This window comes from Canis lupus, chromosome 10, assembly GCF_003254725.2.
Source record: "Canis lupus dingo isolate Sandy chromosome 10, ASM325472v2, whole genome shotgun sequence".
NCBI classification, from domain to species: domain Eukaryota; kingdom Metazoa; phylum Chordata; class Mammalia; order Carnivora; family Canidae; genus Canis; species Canis lupus.
In genome coordinates this window covers 24,173,827-24,196,453 of record NC_064252.1, presented here as the reverse complement: position 1 = coordinate 24,196,453, position 22,627 = coordinate 24,173,827, and the positions used below count along the sequence as shown (strand labels likewise).

Sequence of the window (22,627 nt, the reverse complement as noted above, 5' to 3'; positions counted from 1 at the left end):
AGAGAGAGACACACACAGGCAGAGGGAGGAAGCAGGCTCCATGCAGGGAGCCCTAGGTGGGACTTGAAGTGGGACTCAAAGTAGGACTCGATCCCAGGTCTCCAGGATCACACCCTGGGCTGAAGGTGGCGCTAAACCACTGAGCCACCCGGGCTGCCCAGGAATTTGCATTTCTGACAAGATCCCAGGGGCTGATGCTACTGGTTCCGGGAACCACACTTTGAGAACCGAAAAGCCTAAAAGATAACATTAGCCTGAAAAATGATCATTTATATCCACTTTATCATCTTATGTGTAAAGCTACTGTGGGAAATTGTGAGTAGTATTTGTTCCAACGTAGACCAGAGTACAATCCCAATTTAGTAAAAGGCGAGAAGAAAATACGTGTAAATGTCAGCTATCATTCTTCCTGGGGTGTAAGGTCACAGGTGATTTCTTTTTACTGTTTTAGCTTTTTTTTTTTTTTTTTTTTTTTTAATTTTTATTTGTTTATGATAGTCACAGAGAGAGAGAGAGAGGCAGAGACACAGGCAGAGGGAGAAGCAGGCTCCATGCACCGGGAACCCGACATGGGATTTGATCCTGGGTCTCCAGGACCGCGCCCTGGGCCAAAGGCAGGCGCCAAACCGCTGCGCCACCCAAGGATCCCTTTTTTAGCTTTTTTAGCTTTATGAATTTTCCTGGACTCTTCAATGAGCATGTATTACTCTGGTAAACTAGGGAGTGAAGGGAAAGTAAAAGTTTTTGCTAAAATAAAAAGAGGTGGGTGCTTGAGTGGTACAGTCTGTCTGACTTCAGCTCAAGTCATGATCCCAGGCTCCTGAGATTGATCCCACAGCAGACTCTCTGCTGAGCGGGGAGTCTGCTTCTCCCTCTGCCCTTTCACCCTGCTCGTGATCTCTCAAATAAATAAATAAAATCTTTTTAAAAATTAAAAATGAAAATAAAATAAAAAGGGGCACCTGAGTGATGCAGTCAATTAGGCGTCCGACTCTTGATTTCAGCTCAGGTCATGATCTCAGGGTCGTGAGATTGAGCTCCGCATCAGGCTCTGAGTTCAGCAGAGAGAGTCTGCTTAAGATTCTGACTCCCTCTGCCCTTCTCTCTCTAAAATAAATAAATATTTAAAAAATAAAGCAAAATAAAAAGGCCACAGCAAGGCCAGTGAATGTCACGCCTCTCGCTGCTTTCTAGGGGGATTTTGCAGCTGCTGCAGCCAACCTGCAAACCTGCCTGTCGGTGTTGGGCCGCACACTGCCCACCTCCCGCCTGGACCTGGCCTGCAGCCTCTCCTGGAACGTGATCCGCTACAGCCTGCAGAAGCTGCGCCTGGTGCGCTGGCTGCTCAAGAAGGTCTTCCAGCACCGGCGGGCTGCCCCGGCCACCACCGCAGGCTTTGAGGACGAGGCGAAGGCCAGCGCCCGGGACGCGGCCCTGGCCTATCACAGGCTGCACCAGCTGCACATCACTGGTGAGGGGTGGCCACTGCTTCCTGGCTGGCCTCAGGGTGCCCGATGCCGTCTCTCCACCTTGGCTGGGTTTGCTAGTTCTCTGGCCCATCAGAGCCCTCTTCCCACTGCTGCCCTAGAACAGTGGGACGGACCTTCCACCCACAACCATGGCCACAAAGGTGGCTCATTACTGTAGCCCATCAGTTTAAGATGCACATCTTTTCACATTAATGTCTCTACGTTTAGGCTATGTTCTTTATATGGTGGCATGGTATGGTTGAGTTGGCACTGTTTTTTCCTTAGTGGTTCTTAATAGTAGACTTAAAATTGATGTCATCTTAGATTCAGTGAAATATTTCATTCAACTGCTGCTCTGCTAATAGGCAGGCAGGTCAGCAAGTGAATTATGATTTAGTGTGGTAGAGGTAGGAGAAGAATCGGGCTTCAGTTGCAGGGCAGGGGTGTACTGCTGAGGAGGGTTTCAGGAAAGGCTTTCTGGAAAGTCTTGGCTTTGTATAACAGGATGGGTTGAGTTTGCCAGCCGTGTGGAAGGGGGTGTGCCTTCCAGGCAGAGGGATGTTCCCAGGGAGGAACCCCATCTGGGGTGGCTCTTGAGAAGAATATTTCAGTTGTCCTGGAGCCAGCTGCCAGGCAAGGGGAGGGTGATGGGAGCCAGGCAGTGAGGGGCATTCGGACAGTGATGACACCATCAGATTCTGACGAGAGTGGATTCACTCTGCTGGCAAGTAGGAGGTGGGTGGAGAGGATTAAGGATTGCGTCGAGGAGTCCAGGTAGGAGCAAATACAGCTGGAGACGAGAGGTGACAGGAGGAGAGAGAGCAGAAGCTGATAGGACTTGGGGAGCCATGGGATGAGAGGGGCAGGAAAGGAGTGGCAAGGTTGGTTCCCTGGTTTCTTGCTTGAGAGTTTGGGGAAATGGTGTTGCTGCCAATAAAGGTGAGGGAAACAGGCCAAAGAGCAGTTTTCCAGGGAGAAGGTGAGCAGTTTAGTGGAGAATGATGAGCGGCGGTGGATGTGCTGGCTCCGCAGCCTAAGAATAGGGCTTGGTCTCTGGCCTACAGTGAGAAAACGGAGTTTGCTGATGAGAGGCTTTTGGTGAAGGGGACCTTCAGGGGACCCAGAAAACACCACATACTACATGCAGGCCAAGGGCAAGTCAGGTAGAGGCTGCCCGAGAGGTTTGGTGTTGGGGAAGCAAAGTCAGAGGGTTTGAGAAGGGAGGTTGCCATGGGGATATCCAGTGAAGGTCAGAAAGCAGCAGTGGGATGTGGTCCTAGGAAGGTGATGGAAGTGCCCTGGTGATGAGGGAGCTGCAGCCCAGAAATGGGGCCTTAGCAGGCCCCAGGTGACATGAATGGGAGATGGGACCTGTGGGGCCAGCCGTGGGGTTTTCACACCTGGGGTCATGGTGATTTCCAACAGAGGGCCCTTGTCTGCAGACCGTGCATCACTCTTCTCTGACCTCTCAGTGTGCCCTTGGGGGATGGAACCAGCTCCCTCCCTGTGTTCTCCCAGCTGTCATGTTCTGGAGAGTTCCAGCTGGAGTAGTTCACATCACTCATTCCCTCCACGTTTGCTGAGCACTCTGTGGGCCTGGCTTTATTCAAGGCACTGAGAGGACAGGTGACTAAAACGTGATCCCCTTGTTGCCGCCCAGCCTCCCTCTCCTGAAGAGAGAAAGCCAGCTGGTGTCTCCTGGGGAGAGAGATACCTGATGTCTGTGCAGAACAAAATGTAGGGGCTGATAGAAAGATGAGGGAGACAGGGTGGCCCCAGGGGGGAAGAACGTGGGGCTGATGAGGTCAGGAGGCCTGACGTGGCCACTGTCTGGACCTTTGACAAGGGGCCGCCCCCGAAGTGCAGCCTCCCTCAGTAAAGCTCGTGTGCCCTGGTGCCTTCCCAGCCCCGTAGCAAGGACCAAAGCGAGCTCAACAGTGTGGAAGCCTCATGGCTTCGATGGGCCCTCATACCCGTGCAGGGGCACTTTGGCCCCTGCCTTCAGGGTCACACCACATGACTGCAGCCCTCACGCGGGAGCATGTAGGAAGCCTTTTCTAGCCATCCACCTGCTCACCCAAGACGTGTCCACCATCAGCGCCGATTTGTGTTATTTCCCCCGTGGAAAGGGATGTGCTTATTACATACCGTGCATTCTTTTACAGTGAAAAGAAATTCATGTCGGTTTCTCTTGTTTTGTTTTTTAATTTATATTACCTCTCTCCATGTTTGGAGACGCAAGATGTTTCAGCAGAATGTGGAAAGTGTGGAAGTGCCTACCTGAGTCCCATTCAACGACCTGCAGTCATAATTGCTCTCATTTCCACAGCCCATGTGCCACGTGGCAGGCACTTGACATACATTTTCACTTGTCCCAACAACCTGTGAGGTGGAAAGGAGCACACAGCTATTTGGTCTCAGAGCCTCGCATCCCATCCAGGACCATCTGATGACAGAGTTCAAGCACTTTCTTCCGTCCTTGTGCTCTTGCTGCAATGGCACTACAGAAAACAGGAAAAAAAAAGCTTGGTTTGGAGGAATCCAGCCACATCAGTGTCTGTTTCTGCCTGCCACAGGGAAGCTTCCTGCGGGATCCGCCTGTTCAGATGTACACATGGCTTTGTGCGCCGTGAACCTGGCGGAATGTGCAGAGGAGAAAATCCCACCGAGCACGTTGGTTGAGATCCATCTGACTGCCGCCATGGGGCTCAAGACCCAGTGTGGAGGCAAGCTTGGCTTCCTGGCGGTGAGTACCCTGCAGCTCCCTTCTGGGGACTTGCATGAAGCCCCCTTCCCTGCCCAGGAGCTAAGATACAAAAATGGGTGTGGGCTCTGCCTTTGGGGGCCGACTACCTAGAGGGTTAGATAGCCAGTCAGTGGGTCGTTTCACAAATATTTAGGCACTGAACAAAAGAGACAAAAAAACAAACAAACAAGCAAAAAACCAACAGAACCCCTCCTGGCCCTTAGAAGCATAAGCAGACATTTCAGTGCCTGAAGAAAGAAGATTGATTTCAGTGATACAGTGACCCATATTCAGGGGGTTAAATATATGACTCTCCTGCTCTTCCAAGTGGTCATAAAAATTTTTGACATTTTCTGGTTGTGTCTCTTGGTGTTTTTACTCATACCAAAGGTAGCAGTTGCATTCCTTATAGTAATCCCAGCACTCTGAGTCCTGAAATGAAAAATGGTGCCTGTCTTGGAGGAGCCCAGGTCAGCCCCAGGGCAGGAACAGCTGTTTTCAGGCGCCTCCATTGTGCCTGGCATAGGGCCAGCCTTGGGAATTCACTGTTGGCGAATCCACAGTCCTTGTTATCAGCTAGCTCACAGCATCTGCTGACCTCAGGCTTTCTCTTACTTCAGCGGAAAGAGGCACATTCTGTTCGGTGCCTGCTTCGAGGAGGCTGCTGAATGCATCAGCCATGTTCAGCACAGAAAGATGACATCTCCATTTGTTGCCTTATCTCCAGAATGGCACCGATGAGCTGATGAATAGGAACGTGGCCTGTGGTGACACTGATGTTTCCTGAAGTGTGTCACCCTCATCTAGGTGACAGAGGGCATGAGGAAGCCCAGTGTACTCTCTGTGTCTCAGTCCTGTTTCAGGGACCTTAGATACTGATGTTCATTCAGCAAATGTCAGAGTCCCTGCTCCGTACCAGGCATTCCCTAGAGTGGAAATGCAGTGGAGAGCAGAACATTCACCCTGTCCTCAGGGAGCGCACAGTCTGGCAGGGAATCCAGACTAGGAATGAGGCTTCTTGTTCTGCCCAGAGAACACCCTGTTCTTGACCCAGGCTTAGGGAAGTGAGGGTGACTTTTCTGGGCAAGGTTAGTCTAGGCTGAGAGCAGGAGGTGTGGGCTAGGCTGCTTCCCTATCCTGTTTGTCTGTCCTAGTGCTCTGGGTCAATGTCATCCCACTTGTAACTTTTCTGCCCCCAGAAAGCATTTCGAACACATTAGTTGTATCAAAATACAATGCACATATAGAAAAATGTGAGCATTTTAATTTACAGTTTGTTGAATTTTCGCAAAGTGAACTCCCCCATGTAACAGCAGTTGTCCAGATCAAGAAGTAGGACTTCTGGGGCGCCTGGCCGGTTCAGTGAGTGGAACACGTGACTCTTGATCTCATGTTGTGAGTTCGAGCCCCACATTAGGTATGGAGATTACTTAAAAATAAAATCTTTGAAAGAAGAAGTAGAACTTCCCATCACCCCCAGAAGCTTTTACGGGCTTTTGTTCACACTGCCCCCTACAAAGATAACTGTTATTCTGAATTCTGGCACCATAATTTAATCTGCCTCTTATTTGTTATTTCTGTAAACGTTTTACTGAAGTATAATATCCATGTAGAAAAGTACACAAATCCTAAGTACACAGTTCAGTGACTTCACAAAGTGAATATACTCATACAGCCAGCAGACAGATCAAGAACAGAACAGAACCAGGACCCCAGAAGCATCCCTTGGGCCCCCTGCAGTCAGCACTACTCCCCCTACTGCCAAGGCCTCCCACCAGGGTAACCACCATCCGGATCACTTAGGTATTTTGCCTGTGTTGGAACGTTATAGGAGAGTCACACAGCATGTAGTATATGTGTCCAGCTGCTTTCACGCAGTGTCGTGTGTAAGATTCATTGCTCTACGGTATTCCATTCTGTGCCTAGACTTAGAGATGGACTTTTTGAGTTGTTTCCTATTCTTGGTTACTATGAACAGCACTGCTGTGAACATCCCTGTTCGTTCTTTGGTGAGCAGGTGATTGCACTTCTAGAGATGGTATTGCTAGGTCAGTGGTTACACGTATGTTCAGCTTCAGTAGACAACGCCTAACAGTTTTGTTTTTTTTTTTTTAAGATTTTATTTATTAATGAGAGACGGGGGGTGGGAGGCAGAGACACAGGCAGAGGGAGAAGCAAGCTGCATGCAAGGAGCCCGACGTGGGACTTGATCCTGGGTCTCCAGGATCAGGCCCTGGGCTGAAGTTGGTGCTAAACCGCCAAGCCACCTGGGCTGCCCCCTAACAGTTTTCCAGAGCAGGTATACCAGTTTCCACTCCTCCCGCAGTGTATGAAAGAAAGTTCCAGTTCTACATCCTCTCCAAACACATGATAGTATCATTTCTGGCCTTTCTGGTTTTCATTGGTAATTTCCAGGGCATTAATGATGTTGAGCACCGTTTCATTGGCCATTTGGATAATTTCTTTTGTGAAAATCATGTTCAAGTGTATTACCTGTTTATTTTACATGTCTGTCTATTGATTCAAGGTTATTTATTTTGGCTTTGATCCTTTGTTGGATATGTGCTTTGTGTGTATCTCCCTCTTGTGCTTGCCTAGTTTCTCTTTTTTTTTTAAGATTTTTTTTTTTTTAAGATTGATTTATTTGAGAGAGAGCACGAGCAGGGAGAGGAAAGAGGGAGAGAGAATCTCAAGCAGACTCCTCACTGAGATAATGACCTGAGCCAAAACCAAGAGTCAAATGCTTAGCCAGCTGAGCCACCCAGGTGCCCCTATTTATATTAGAGAGAGAGAGCGGGGGTGGGGGAAAGGGGGGAGGAGCAGAGAATCTCAAGCAGACTCCACCCTGAGCACAGAGCCTGACTTGGGGCTCTATCTCACGACCCTGAGATCATGAGCAGAGACGAAAACAAGAGTCAGACCTTCAAGGAACTAAGCCACCCAGGGGTCCCGCCTAATCTCTCTCTTAATGATGTCCGTTGATGAGCACAAGTTGTTAATGTTCGTGAAATCAGACGTTTAGTCTTTCCTATCACAGACACTTTCTGTCCTGTTCAGTGCATTTTTGTCCTGTCTCAGTTACAGACACTCTACTGGGTTTTTTGCCAGTCGCTGTACTTTCTGTTTCCACACCCAAACCCATATCCACCTGGAATTGACTTTTGTGTGAGGTGAAGGTAGAGATGCAAGATCTACTTTTTTTCCTATATGGATATCTCCCTGCCCCAGGCTCTATTATTAAAATGTTTGTCATTGCCCCACTGGACCAACTGGCACTTTTGTCATAAATCAAGTGCCCATGTGTAACGAGTCTGCTTCTGGATGTACCACCACCACACACCCTAATGGTTGAGTCTTCTAATGTGTCTGATATCTGGAAGTGTCAGCCCTCTAGCTTTAGTGACTAGTTTATGCCCTTTACCTTCCCCTATAAATGTTGAGATCATCCTATCATACTGAAAGCCCCCCCCCCTGGGGTTTTGACTGTCCTTACTGCCAAGACGCAGCTACGCTTCAGAGGGACTCAGCCTGCTTGAGGAGGGTATATGTGTGGCAGCCGAGGATCAGGAAGATGGTGCTCTTGAAACTGTCCCTGCCCATGAGCCCCTCTCCCCAAAAACATCTGATGTGTCTAACAAAGGGTAAGCAGTCACTGTGTATTTCCTCGGAGTTTCCTCCTTGCATGTACTAACATACACGCATTATCTATTTAATGTGATCCTACCAGGGGACCCCTGGGTGGCCTAACGGTTTGGTGCCTGCCTTTGGCCCAGGGCGCAATCCTGGGTCCCGGGATCGAGTTCCATGTCGGGCTCCCGGCATGGAGCCTGCTTCTCCCTCTGCCTGTGTCTCTGCCTCTCTCTCTCTATGTCTATCATAAATAAACAAATAAATCTTTAAAAAAATATGTGATCCTACCAGAAACCCTGTTCTGCCACTTGCTTTGTCAACCAAACAATGAGCCGTGGGCCTCTTTCTTTGCTACCTCCTTACTCCACAGAGAGGTACCTGGTACTCTAGCACGTTTGCCGGGGCATGTTCAGTTGCCTCTAATAGATGCAGTTACGGTGCTGCCGGCAGTGTCACCACACACTCTCCTCACCCACTTGTATGAGTCTCCCCTGAGGTGAAATCTCTCAAAGTGGCAAGCTCGCTCAGAGGGCATAAATATCTGGAACACCGATGGTATTGCCAGATTTGCATTTCAGTAAGGTGGACAAAGAAGAGGAACTGATTTCTAGGAAAGTAACCACCCCTTTCATCTGTTGGCTTCTCTTGAGAGGTGCCAGACTAGCAGACCCAGACAGTACTTAAAGAGGAAGAAACTTTGAATTCAGTCAAATGCAGCTGAATTCAGTCAGCTAGCAGATGAGTCGGGCTTTGAGGGCAAGCAGAAGGCTGGCCTCTATGAAGATGGTTTAAACCAGAGGTTCCCAGTCTTTCTCCGTTCATGGCACCCTTTGTGTCCTCAGTAATTTTTACATGGTTGCCCTGGGCTAAAAGAAATACCTAACTGTTCTGTTTATTAATTAGTTATGTACAGGCATCTTAATACACATTTAGATCTTAACAATTTAGTAGCCAATAAAGAAATAGACACAAAGTTGAAAGAAGAAATAGTATTTTTATTTTTTTAAAGATTTTTATTTATTTATTCATGAGAAACACAGAGAGAGGCAGAGACATAGACAGAGGGAGAAGCAGGCTCTCTGTGGAAAGTCTGATGTGGGACTCGATCCCAGGACCCTGGGATCACGACCTGAGCCAAAGGTAGACGCTGAACCACTGAGCCACCCAGGCATCCTGTATTTTTATTCTTGATAACTGTAAATAATTGCTGGGGTATATACATGTGCCTGTTGGGTGTTGCAAACCTTCTCAAGCCTTGAAATCAGAGTAGCACCACCAACTTCTGGTAACACCACCAAAGCTTGCTTTTTACTACAACAGCCTCTAAAAACTCAGCTTCGTGAAGCTATGACATCATCCAAAGGAAGGTTGTGCAGTCTCACATCGAGACTTCAAACTACCACCACTTAGTAGTTTAAGTGGTGTCTGACTCATGTGGAGCACGGCTATATTTACCTCAGAAATGTGAAATATCCAGTGGTGCACCTGCAGGCTCCCTGTGGTGCTTGGGGGTACCTTGGCACACAGTTTGAGAACCATAGGGTAAGCCTGGTGTGGGAAGACAATGTGGAATTGGGACTTCGGGGTGGCTCTCAGGATCTAAGCAGTTCTGAGTCTCCTGACATGGCTGCTCAGTTTGGCAGTTAGCAGATGAGTTAGAGGAAGGGGGGCTCATAGGCCTAGCTTGGGTGGATTCTGGTGTCTGTAGAATTTAGAGAAATTAGGGCAGCCCAGGTGGCTCAGCAGTTACGTGCTGCCTTCAGCCCAAGGCGTGATCCTGGAGACCCAGGATTGAGTCCCACGTCAGGCTCCCTGCATGAAGCCTGCTTCTCCCTCTGCCTGTGTCTGTGCCTCTGTGTGTGTGTGTGTGTGTGTGTGTCATGAATAAATAAATAAAATCTTAAAAAAAAAAGAATTTAGGGAAATTATCATAGAGTGATAATGCCAAGAAAATTAAAAGAGCAACAGAAGTTATTCTTTCAGTTTGCCTTCTAGAAATTATACTGTAGATGATTATATCCCAGGATTTATATGTCTTATTAATTCAAACCACTAAACTCCAGCTCTCACACACACACACGCACGGGCGCTGAGACAGATGTCTTAAAACTAAGGTTTTTCTTAAGAATTAAGCTTTAAAATGTACTCTAACTTAATGATTTCCTTAATCATTCCTTGGGTTCCTCTTGTAAAACCACCTACCAGGCTTTATTGCTGCTTCATTTGGTGACGTTTGGGCCCTTCTGAGGAACCAGTGGTTTTCAGTTTACCCTGAAGCAGCGCCCTGCTCCCTTGCTTATCAGGCAAGTGGTAGAAGGTTCTCTGACTTCAGAGGCCCCGGGATTGCCACCACCCCACCCCTAACCTCTGTTCAGTTCAGGCTCCTCCACTGCAGTTACCGGCTCAGATTCAGAAAGCACTCTGTTGACAGTCAGGAGGTGGTCATGGATTTCCTCCGCACTTGTTCTCCAGTGTCCCATCTCAAATACAGCGGTCTGCAAAGAGTAGGGGAGGCCATTAGTGCTGCTGGCCCCATGATGAGAGACTTCGGGGAAGATTTGTGATTGTACTAGAGTTTCTCCATAGAGCAGTTTGGCCAGGGTCATTTTCTCTCAGATTCAGGCAGCACTCTCCAGATCTCCCGCCCCCACCCCAGGAGAGTCCATCATCTCTGTCTGTTCCCTGAGTGGCACTCTGGCTGGCGGTGCTATTTCTGACCCTGGCATTCAAGTCTTCTGAAGCCGTTATATTAGCTGATGGCTACTTAGAGCCCAGTAAAGGTCAGACCCATCACGCTGAACCAGACACAGAGGCGCTGCCCTCATCATGGGCGCCAGGGAGGAAGTGCGAAGGCCGAAGGCCGAGAGCATGTCCCAGTGGCCCCTCTGGGCTTCCTGAGCCCTGGGGGTTGTACTTCTGCCTCCCTCCCTCCCATCCTTCTCTGCTCAGCTCCTCATTCAGATGAGCCTGCATTGAGCAGTTTTATGGGTTGGAAATCATGGGTTTTAGAGTAACAATATCCTCACTCAGTAATTGACAGGATTTCTGAAAACATGGAGAGACAGCGTGTCTGCAGTTCTTCCTGGGAGCCTCTTACCTGCAGGTAGAGGAGGATCCTGGAAGATGAGGGCACTGGCTTCGAGCTGCCCAGCGAAGAGGCTCTCAAAGTCTTTCCTGGCCTTCCCTCTCATGCTGGTGTTCACATCCAGGAATCGTCTAGGGACGATGTGGTGGTCCCTTTAGGGGGTTAAATAAAGCCCTTCAGGGGCAGTTCTGGGGGTGGGGGGGAGACATCATCATATGCATACATGCCTGCTTGGGTCCTTAGACAAGCCTCGGGGCTGCTACCCTTCACTTTGGTGCCTTCCAGTGTAACTGTGACATAAATAACACTAGCCACTTGCTGTGTGCCTTTTCTATACTCTTCATACTCAGAACTAAAAGAGATGAAAAATCAGTCAAAGCAGAACACAGTTTTGCCTAAAAATATCCTAAGAGATAAGTAATAGAAAGGACAGAGAAGGAAAAGCCCCAGGATCCAAGGGGCCACCTGGCTGGGACACAGGCCCTCACAGGGCTGCAGGTGGAAATGCAGCTGGGGGGCCCCTGTGACCTCTCCCCCACGATCCACCCCCTCCCGATCCCTGCAGGTTGAATGCCAGCAGGGCCAGAGGGAGATTCCAGGAGGGGTGAGGCAGACGGAGCAGGGCAGGGTGCCACAGGTCCCCACAGGTACCCTGAAACCCTGTCCATCCCTCCTGCTGCAGGCTGTGCCTGGTCACCGTGCCCGGCAGGCTCTACTAGAGCCACTTGCTCTAGTTTCACTGGTGGCGTTTACTCCCGGGGATGGGGGTGGGGTTCCCGCCCCTCCCGCTGCTCTTTCCCCAGCCTATTTCCACCATCGTCATGCTTTCTGATGACCCCAGGGTGGCTGCAGCCAGCATTCTGCCACCCTGAAATCACCCCTGGTCCTTGTCTGTCCACAGAGCTACTTCCTCAGTAGAGCCCAGAGCCTGTGTGGCCCGGAGCGCAGCGCCGTCCCTGACTCACTGCGCTGGCTGTGCCACCCCCTGGGCCAGAAGTTTTTCATGGAGCGGAGCTGGTCGGTGAAGTCAGCTGCCAAGGAGAGTCTCTACTGTGCTCAGAGGAACCCAGGTGAGAATTCTGCAGCCACTGGGGATTGGCAGCAGCCACGAGAGCCACCAGTACTTCAGGGGGACTGTGCTCCAAACACATGGGGACACAGGTGGTCTCAGTCTTGTTTTCCCCAAAGCTCGGGGACGCCACAAGCCTGGTTAGCTAGGCTCGGTATGCAGCTTGCCTGTCTCTGACATTCAAAGCCTGTGGTCCATACCTCCCCACCCTGTTCTTGCCCTCGTTCTGGCTGCTTTGGAGACACACAGGAAGGATGTGTGGAGTTACTATTCGCTGGCTCCCGCCTTCTGGGCCCCCTGGAAAGCAGATGTGTATAAGGAGCAGTTAGAGAGCAGTAGATGACAAGCGGTCATCAAGTGCTCAGTGGTGGTGGCGACAGGGCTCCAGGCAGCAGAGGAGACACTGGCTTGCAGTCCCTGGCGTTTGACAGTGATTGGAGGCGACTTGTCCCACTCTCAGACTTGAGCAGCCAGTGGCTTTCTGCTCCCCGCGTGCTCTAAAGTGGGAGCCTGGGGAGAGTGAGGCATGTTCTGCAGGTATGGTCTGTGTGTGAGCCTCTGCTACCCCCCCCCCCTTTTTTTTTTAAATTTCTTTTTTTTTATATATATTTTTAATTTTTTTTTTCAACTTATTTATTTATGATAGTCACAGAGAGAGAGAGAGAGAGAGAAAGGCAGAGACACAGGCAGAGGGAGAAGCAGGCTCCATGCACCAGGAGCCCGATGTGGGATTCGATCCCAGGTCTCCAGGATCGTGCCCTGGGCCAAAGGCAGGCGCCAAACCGCTGCGCCACCCAGGGATCCCTACCCCCTTTTTTTAATGATAACTTTTTGCTCAATATAAGAATGGTGCATGACATAAAAAGAAAGGATAAAAGTGAAAGCAATACTTAGTCTCAACTCCATCCCCACAGTCTGCTTTGTCTACACTTCAGACTTCACAGGCCTTCTCGCCTCGCACAGGCTCTTTCTAGGCCTCATTGCCCAGAATGTGCCCTGCCTCCCCATCCTTGTCAGATGGAGGCCCCCACATCTACACGTGTGAGGGGAAGGAAGGGGCTGCTGCCACCCTGCTTCAGGCCTGCCATTGGGGACTTGGTAATGACAGCTGTTGCAAGCACTGCAGACCATCGCTGGCCACAGAGGTCTGGAAAACAGGTCTTCTGTGTCATGTCAAGGCAGTGGCCACATCCTTGTTCTCCTTGGCTGACTGTCCCTCCCATTTTCTGTTTACTGATGAGGCTTGCAGCCCCAACCTTGAAGTACTAAGTACTATGCCAGGAGACAGCACCACACACCTCTCCACCACCTTCCGGCCACCTAACAGGGTGGTTCCAGACTTTGGTTGAGAAGGGGCTTTGATCCTCATTCAGAGAGGAGAGCTGTTCCTCAGGTCCCTCTCCCCACCCTTTATTTCTCTGCAAAGACAAAATGGGCTCACGATAAGACCAGCTGACCCTTTTGGCTTTTCCCCTCTTCTTCAGCTGACCCCATCGCACAGGTCCACCAGGCCTTCTGCAAGAACCTACTGGAGCGAGCAGTTGAATCACTGGTGAAGCCTCAGGCCAAGAAGAAGGCTGGAGACCAGGAAGAAGAGAGCTGGTAACGTTCCCCGGATGCGCCCCTGCCTTGGTCATCTGCCAGGCTCACACACCTGGCAGGAAACAAGCCTTTGTGCAGGGTCTGCAGGGAAATGGAATGATTCCTTGGTCTTTTTTTCTCAAACCTGGGAGCCCTGTGAGAGTCCCAAGTGAGCTCTGACCTGACCTCTTTGCTCTCTCACGCCAAGTGTGCTGCTTTTCCCCTCCTCCTTTCCCCATACCTCCACCAAGCAGAGGCAGTTCTTGGAGCAGATCAGAGATGTGGCTAGGTTGCTCTGCTTTTTGGGGTGGGGAGGGGTGGCCTGTAGGGGGCATAGGAGTAGAATGTGGAAGGCTGAGCAAAAGGCAGCCGTCTGGGGGACGCAGTGTGCCAAGCAGTTTCTTTCTCTTACACAGCAATTGAGCATGGTCTTTCCTCCTCAGAGTAACAAGACCTTTAGGGCAGACAGGTGCCAGGGTCACTGCCCTACAAAGCCCAGGTCCTGCCCAGAGTGCACGTGAGCAGGGCAGGGAGGGCAGTTCTGTCCTGTGACATCAGCAGCTTTGTGGGAGGAGATGATGTTTGAATTAGGCCTTGAGGGGAGGAGTCAGAAAGAGAAAGGCTGGAGCATCAGGAGCGACCCAGGGACAGGCAAAGAAGGCCTGTGGAGACTGACTGGCATTGGGGGCAGGGCTCAGGGTGTGCTTGGTGTGGGCTGGGTAAGGGGCCACAATGGCCACTGGCTTTCAGAACTGGGGCACAGGTGCCAGCCACAAGGGTGGGCCTTCTGTACATCCCAATATACAGTAAAGCCATTTCTTTTCTCTCTAGCGAATTCTCTAATGCTCTGGAGTACCTGAAATTACTGAATTCTTTTGTGGACTCTGTGGGGATTGTGACCCCGCCCTTCTCCAGCAGCTCCGTGCTCAAGTCGGCCCTTGGTAAGCACCCTACAGGGTGGCTCTGCGGGCCTCATGTTGCTTAATTCACTCCTCACAGCCCCTTTGTCCCAGGGGCTCCAGGGCAGTGATGAGTATGCACCGGAGACTCTTCCCTGGTCTGTGGCCCACACGTAGCCCCCACCCATAGTTACCCTGCTAGGTGGGATTCTGGAGATAGGAAATAATGATTCTCCTCAAAGTATGACGGTGAACAGTGAATATATTTCCCGGGCCCTAGCCGAGTGGGGCAGACATCTTCCCAAACACCCAGACTGGGCAGCAAGTGGTCCAAGTAGTGGCGGCTCACTCTCTGATGCACAGTGGTCCCAGGGCTGCTTTTGGGTCTGACGCTGTCTGCTGAAGAGACTTTTTGATCCAGGTATCTGTACTGCTCTGCAGCTACCCATTGGTTGAGCTGGTGCAAGCCACTGACTGAATTGGCACCAGGACATTCTTTGTTTCCATCTCTCGACTGCCATCAGGATGATGGCCTAGCAGCTGTTTCGAGGCTGCTGGGAGACAGAGGCTGTCAAGCTCTCTCCTGGCCATTCTCCCCAGGGAGGAAAGGATTTCAGAAAAAAGGAGCTGCCCCATCATGATCCCTAACCGGATGGCCTAGCTTTAAAGAAGCAAGGCTCTTCCACCTTTTATCTTACTTAACACTTCCGCCCCCCACCCACCACCCACCCCTGGCTTTGTGAGACCACTAGCACCGTCGTCCTGCAGCTGAGAAAACTGAGCCTCTGATAGGGAAACACTAAAGATTCTAACAAGAGCTTCTTACTGCAAACACTTGAGAAGCCCCGTTTTTCATGACTCTTAGAGATTCAGGTTTCCAGCATTTTACTGAAAAAGTACACTACAGGGGCACCTGGGTGGCTCAGTTGGTTGAGCATCTGACTCTTGATTTTGGCTCAGGTCATGATCTCAGGGTGGTGAGATTGCTGGGAGAGGAATCTGCTTGATTCTCTCTCTCCCTCTGCCCCTCCTCCCTGTTCGTGTGCATATGTGCTTTCTCTCTCTCTCTCTCTCTCTCTCAAATCTTTTTTAAAAATTATACTACAGGGATGCCTGGGTGGCTCGGTAGTTGGGCGTCATCTGCCTTTGGCTCAGGGCATGGTCGCATGGTCCCGTGGTCGAGTCGCACATCGGGCTCCCTGCATGGAGCCTGCTTCTCCCTCTGTGTCTGTCTATGCCCCTCTCTCTCTGTGTCTCTCATGAAGAAATAAAATCTTTTTTAAAAAATTATACTATAGTAAACATCTTTATTCTACTTTTTTTCTCTATTTAGGCCAATTTTTTGTGATAGCTTGCCCAAAATGGGATTACTAGATTAATAGGAGTGAGCATCTTTAAGGCTCTCCATACAGATTGCCAAACACTTTCCAAAAGATGGTACTGACTCGTGTCCCACCAGAATTGCATGAGAGGGCAACCCAAAGGTCCCCAGCCCATTACCAGATGGTAGTGATGGCTCGTGCACACGGCGCAGGCAGCCAGGCTGAGTGCCGGAGGTCTATGGTGCTAGAGTAATGTTTGGTACTATTCCCTCCTAGGTCCAGATGTCATCTGTCGGTGGTGGACATCCGCCATCACTGTGGCCATCAGCTGGCTCCAGGGAGACGACGCAGCTGTACGCACTCATTTTACCGAAGTAGAGCGTGTCCCCAAAGCCCTGGAAGTAACAGAGTACGTAAGCCTTCTTGACGACTTACTTGCTTCTTTCCAGGGGATTCCCTAAAGCCAGGGGTGCCAGGCCCACTGTTCTGTGTTAGCAGGAACAGGCAAGTCTGAGTGGTCGTTGGAGTGAAAGGTCAGGCAGCCCAGGGACTACATGATAGATGGAAGGAGAGAGCCAGCGGAAGAGGGCGGCATGGAGACACCAAGCTTGGCAAGCACCCCGTCCGTGCCTGTGCTGTCCTTGCAGCTATCTACTGATTCCAGGGCCACCTCCCCCATTGTCTGTGGAGCCACAAGCTAGAGGGAGGGCAGTGTGGCTCCTGGCATCCTTGGAAGCTCATGGAAGGTGGCTCCCAGCCAGCACGGGCTGTGAGGGGCCCCGAGGATCCCTCTCTTGTGGCCAGCACTGGACCCATTTTCCTTCTACCCACCTTAGCCATCACTCAAAGGGCCTTGGGCCTGTAGCACAAGGCATGACTGGAGAGCTTTTGACCTTCCTCCTGGGAGACTCACGCCTGCCTCTTGGATGCCTTTGGCACCGCCTGCTGACACTGGCTGTTTCTGACTGAGTGTCCCTAACATCTTCTGCAACCCCAGAGAAATAGTAAAATGCTCCAGCAGGTCCTGTCCTCTGAGCCAAGGCTGGAACATTTCCTGTCAAGCAGACTATTAACCAGGAGAGCAGGAAAGAGCTGAGAAAAGAATGTCTAGGCAGATTCTCTAAGGTAGGGCAGCCCTGGTGGCACAGCGGTTTAGCGCCACCTGCAGCCCGGGGTGTGATCCTGGAGACCTGTTACTGAGTCCCACGTCGGGCTCCCTGCATGGAGCCTGCTTCTCTCTCTGCCTGTGTCTCTATGAATAAATAAATAAAATCTTAAAAAAAAAAAAAAAAAGATTCTCTAAGATAGGTCTGACACCCCCATTTCACTTAAGTAACCTGTTGTCGGCACCCCGATCTGTCAGCACCTACCTTGCACCCTACCCTGTGTGTGTTGTCTCCCAGCCAGTGTGTCTGAGGACATGGCAGGAAATTGTCCAAAATCCCCTCATGTGAGCAGCAGAGCCCTGGCATCAAGCTAAGACCCTCAGCAGACATGCCTCACCCAGAATTCAGTCACCCTGGGGTCCTTAGGGATAATGATGCTGTGGGACCCCACCCCCACCCTCCCCAGCCTCTCCCCAGTCTGCTCTATGAAAAGACACTAGTTTCTCTAGAGAGTTGAACACCCAGCTTCTGAGGGGATGGCCCCTCAGCAGGTGCAAATCATGGAGTCAATACTTTATGCCCCCAGAGGTGGCAGCAAGTGGGACTCTGGCCACTTTATAGATTGTTTGACGGTTAGATGGCTCCTTAGTGACAGTCCTGGTGGTTGAGCCCAAGTCTCTGATCCTTTCCTCTTGGCCACATGCCCTGTTTCCGGGCCTCCTGGACCTCTTCCATGATTCCATCATTTATTTGGTGGATGCTTAACTGAGGGCCCCCTCAGTGCCAGCTGGGTTCTAGGCTCTGAGAGGCAGCAGGGAACACGAGCAAATTACAGCCAGGAGCGGGTAGATAGTGGCCAGACCTGCACAGGCTCTTCTCCTGTGGGCACCTGGTGCGATTGCCTTTGCCAGGCCAGCCGTGACTTCCGTGAGGCAGCCGGCGCCTCTCTTCCCCGGGAGGTGTCTGGGCCAGAGGGAGGGAGGCCCATCAACCACAAGTTGGTGTCAGGGGAACCGGAGGTGGGTACGAAGGGCCTGACTCAGTGGGCACCCAGAGGAGGCTAATAGGGGGCAGGACAGGAGAAGGCAGCCCAGGGGCACAGCAGGAGGACTAAGTTTCAGGAGACAGGCTGGTGAGAACGGGCACGCCCCTGCATCCACGCCAACAGAGGCACAGGAATGTGAAAGGGAAGGAGGTGAGCTCCGCATGCCCACATCCTGTAGCAGGCAGAGGTGGGGGTGGGAGTGGGGAACAGGGCCACGGCTGGGCTGAGAAGGGCCTGCCCTCCTTCTGCTCTCCTTGTTTCCTCCCCTCCAGCCACGCTGGCCCCCGGATATTCTCCGGTGTGTCAGAGACTCGGGGCTTTTGCACCTGTTGCTCCTCTGCCCGGAATCCTCCCTAGAAAGCCACACAGCTCACTCCTCTGTTTGTTAAGGTCTCCGCTAAAATCACTTTTCCAGAGAGGACATCCTTGACCACCATCCTTTATAAGATGCCTCTTCCTTCCTCTGCCTGACTTTCCTTCCTGGCGCTTACACCACCTGGCGTCCCATCTTCAGTGTCCAGTGCATTTATTACCTGACTCCTGTGCTAGAGTGCGTGCCCGCAGGCAGGGACTTGGGTTGTTCACCGCTGCATCGCCAGGCCTGGGCTCTGCCAGCATTCCTTGGATGAAGGAGGTGCCCGTCCTCATCCAGGGCTGGTATTTCGGATCTGGGGTCATCATGGCAGCATTGGAGTGGACAGGCCCACGTGTCACCAGCTCAGGCTCCTCCTCGTGCTACCCCGGTGATGCTCACTGACCTCTTGCCTCTTGCCTCCCTCTCACTGGCCAGGAGCCCCCTGGTGAAGGCCGTCTTCCACACCTGCAGAGCCATGCACACCTCACTCTTGGGGAAGGCGGATGGGCAGCAGAGTTCCTTCTGCCACTGTGAGAGGGCCAGCGGCCACCTGTGGAGCAGCCTCAACGTTAGCGGGGCCACCTGCGACCTCACCCTCAACCACGTGAGTGGGGCTTGTCTGGTGCCTCGGGGAGGTGCTTAGCTGTGGTGGGTAAGAGCACTCGGACCCAGTGTGTGGGGCTACGTAGGAGACAAACCAGCCACCTGTCCCTTTCCCCCAAACATAGCCTCTTGGCTCAGTCGGGGCCCCTTTGAGTCCTTCAGGCAAGCATGTTTTCACCTGCACTTTTGCTGAGTTTGCTGGGTCCCAGATCTTGCTGGCCAGGGCTCTGCGTTTACTCCAGGCCACTTGCACAACTCCCCCAGGCTGCTGAGGGCCAGCCTGCGAATGGGCGCCTACCTGCCACACACGCAGCCTGAGCTGACTGACCACCCCGGACACTCCGTGGCCAGACGGGCACCTCCTAGCGGGCAGCTGTGGTGCATTGTAGTTGCATTGCATGTTCTGGCGGTACCCGTGCAATGTTTCCACAGTGCATCATGGAGGCCTGCCTGGCCCTCGAGAGACTTCTCCCTATGCCTTGTTAGAGGGCACTGCTGTCAGTGTTGGACCCCGAGGCATGGCCATCCTGGGAGAGGGGAGGGAAGGAATGCACACAACTAAAAGCAAAACGTCACCTGCTCCCTCAGGAGGGGCATGGTTTTACTCCATAGAGGGAGGGGCGAGCTATGGTCAGACTCTGAGACTCACCGAGGTTTGGTCCCGAGTGGCCAGCCTGGCATTTATGGCTAGAGGTGGTCAGTGGTCTCAGATACTGGGGTGAACCCAGGAAGCAGGCCCGCCCTGCAGGACAGGCAACGTGCAGAGAGGGCCCAAGAGCACAGGCCCGTGGAAGAGCCACATCTCACATTGCACCTGTCCTCTGCTGGTCTCCTGTAGAGTTTGTCTTCGTGAGGGAACCGGGTAGTCTCAGCTGAGTTTGGGGAACATGAGAGAGGCCGTAGCACCCTCGGGTGGTGGTTCTTTATGGGAGAATGGGCCGGGAAGAAAGAGACCCCCTGGATCATGGCATCTCTCAAAGGACAGAATCCAACCCAGGCTGCCACCCCTGCCCAGAAGTGCTCCCCCAACACTCACCTCTTAGAAATGTCAGGTTTTGTTTGAAGAGGAAAGCCTTACCTGTGTCCCCTTGAGGCTGTCATCAGCCAGAAAACAGTGTGGCAAAGGGTCAGGGGCACTGAGCGGACATGAAGCAGGGTCCAGGGTGGGTCCAGTGCCCTGGTGAAGGGGCAAGAAGAGGAAGGTCCTTAAAAAAAAAAAAAAAAAAGAAGAAGAGGAAGGTCCTGGGGGAGTCCACATGTGACCCCTCTCCAAAAGGACTGGGCTGTCTCCTCACCCTGGTGCTGGTGGGAGCCAGGCAGGCAGGCAGCCCAGCCTCGTGGGTGTCGTGCAGACAAGAGGATCTCTCTACCGTGCCCCACACCTGTGGCATCCGTGCCCAATAGCAGCTGGCATTTACAGTACTTCCCAAGGCTGGGCATGGTACCCACAACAGTGCTCTCTTGTAACACAACAGCCTGTGGTGCCATGTTGTGGATGAGGAGACTGAGAGCTTCAGTCGTGTGCTGGTCAGTGGCAAAACCACAATTGGTTTAGGTCAGTGGGTCCAAACCCAAGCATTCCATGGCTCCGTGGTTCCGCCTTCTTGGGCTCCTGTTTCCCCAGCTGCAGGGACCACCTGGGCTAAGCCTTGCTGCCTTCTGTTGGAGTGAGCCGCTCCTCCTTCCCCTCCTCCATCCCCTGGCTATGCTGCCATTTCAGGCCCTTTGATCCTACTTGTTGTACTGGCAGGGCCGTGGCACCTTTTGTGTATCTCAGCCTCCAGGCCAGCCATGGGATGCTCCTGCGAGGTGGGAGGAACCCCAGCCTTCCTGTCAGATCCTGTCAGATTTATTTCCTGGCCCTGCCCCGTGTGTATCCCACACACAAGCTACTGCCCCTCTCTGGGCCTCACTTCCTCATCCACAGAATGGGAAGAACAGATCTCCCACCCGGGGCCACGAGAAGGACTAGGTGCCGTGACTCGAGTTCGCCCATCAGCTGTTCTCTGCAGAGTGTCTTCCAGGCTGCTACTCCTCGGGGACACTCCACTTCCTCCCGGAGCTGCTGAGTGGCGGGCTGGGCGGGGCCTGTCCCAGCAACGGGCCGGTCACCCTTCTCCCTTGTGGCTCATCACACAGGTGGTCCAGCTCCTGACCTGTGACCTGCTACTGTCACTGAGGACAGCACTTTGGCAAAAGCAGGCAGGCGCCAGCCAGGCTCTGGGCGAGACGTACCACGCATCAGGTGCTGAACTGGCTGGCTTCCAGCGGGACCTGGGCAGCCTACGCAGGCTGGCTCACGGCTTCCGCCCAGCATACCGCAAGGTGAGGCGCACCGGCCGCCAGGGGAAGGCAGGCAGAGGCCCTGGAACCCGGGGGGCCCAGTGTGGGGCCGCAGCCTTGGCCCTCCGAGGTCAAACACTGGCATGGGTGGGAAGGGCACGGACGAGGCTCTACTCTGGTTTTTCTAACTGGTATCAGAGTGAGAAAATCACCCTACAACTTCATCTAATTCTTTTCTGAGCCACTGGGGGCTTTGGTTCTGCCTCCTGGCTGCACGCAGCACCCCCTTGGTGGTGGCCACGGGATCTGAGAAGTCTCCGAGGGTAGCTGTATAATTGGGCTTATTGGACCCAAATACTTTTTTTGTGTGTTTTATTTTTATTGCTAATTAGAGTAATGTACTCAACATATTCTTGCCTGAATTATTTTCTAAAAATTCAAGTGAAAACGCCAAAAGCATCAGTGAGATAGGAAGGGCCTGAGAAAGCAAGGCTGCTCATCAGGCCCACTCAGGGTTGCACTGGCCACTGTGTGGGGTGAGCCAGGGCAGACAGTGGGCAGACATCCATAGTCAGCACTGACCCAACCCTCGCTGGGGAGAAGAGGAAGTGCGCCCCAAGTTTCAGGGGCCTCTGATCTGCTCAGGGGCCATCAAAGGCCTCCTCCTCGTGAAGCACCATTGCCGTCCTACCTCCCCCACTGCTGATCTCTTTAGCGGCTCCCCCCTCCACCCCCCCTCCATGGCCTTCCTGGGTAGCACCCCAGACCCTCCCCACAGATGGAGACATGAAGGTAGGGAGGAGCCTTGAGATGTTAGAGAATTACAGATCTAGGCCTTGCCTCCCGTTCCCCAATGACTTGTGTTCACAGAAGAGCGGCACTTTCACCTGGAAACCTTCTTCAGGCCTCGCTTTCTGAAGGAAACTCCCTGGTGCCAGCCCAGCTCTCCCTCTCCTCCAGCCGACCCCCCCCCACCCCCTCCAGGACTTGAGGCTGCACCCAGGCCTCTGGTCCTCTGACCCCGGGGGGCATGTCAGTGCTCTTTGTCTCCAGGAGAGGGGAGCAGTTCCTTTGCTTCTTTTTTGACTCAGTCTCCCTGCTGCTCCTCCAGGGGTCTGGCTTGGATCGGAGGGCAGAGTGAGGACAGTGGTTACTTCCCAGGGGAGAGCCGGGCAGGGGGTGTGGAGGGAAGGGCCATGGGGGGTGGCAGACAAGATGCCGAGAGAGAGGCACCTAAGGGGGAACAAACAGGCGGCCCCCTCTGCACCCCCCAGGTGTTCCTGCATGAAGCCACTGTGCGCCTGATGGCAGGAGCCAGCCCCACCCGCACCCACCAGCTACTGGAGCATAGTCTGCGCCGGCGGACTGCTCAGAGCACCAAGCACGGTGAGTGTGCCTTCGGTGAGTGTGCCTGTGCCCCAGCTCTAGGCCTGG

The 22,627-nt window shown here is 52.5% G+C and overlaps 1 protein-coding gene across 1 annotated transcript in view; it reads left to right on the top strand.

Moving 5' to 3' along the window:
• Window positions 1-22,627, top strand: part of SREBF2 (sterol regulatory element binding transcription factor 2) — a 62,300-nt gene that overhangs the window by 37,464 nt on the left and 2,209 nt on the right. The window contains exons 10-18 of the mRNA XM_025458411.3: window positions 1,195-1,471; window positions 4,046-4,215; window positions 11,832-12,000; window positions 13,484-13,601; window positions 14,412-14,521; window positions 16,078-16,210; window positions 18,743-18,911; window positions 21,050-21,235; window positions 22,468-22,579. Of these exons, the coding sequence (XP_025314196.1) occupies window positions 1,195-1,471; window positions 4,046-4,215; window positions 11,832-12,000; window positions 13,484-13,601; window positions 14,412-14,521; window positions 16,078-16,210; window positions 18,743-18,911; window positions 21,050-21,235; window positions 22,468-22,579 (1,444 nt within the window). The remainder of the gene's footprint in view (window positions 1-1,194; window positions 1,472-4,045; window positions 4,216-11,831; window positions 12,001-13,483; window positions 13,602-14,411; window positions 14,522-16,077; window positions 16,211-18,742; window positions 18,912-21,049; window positions 21,236-22,467; window positions 22,580-22,627) is intronic.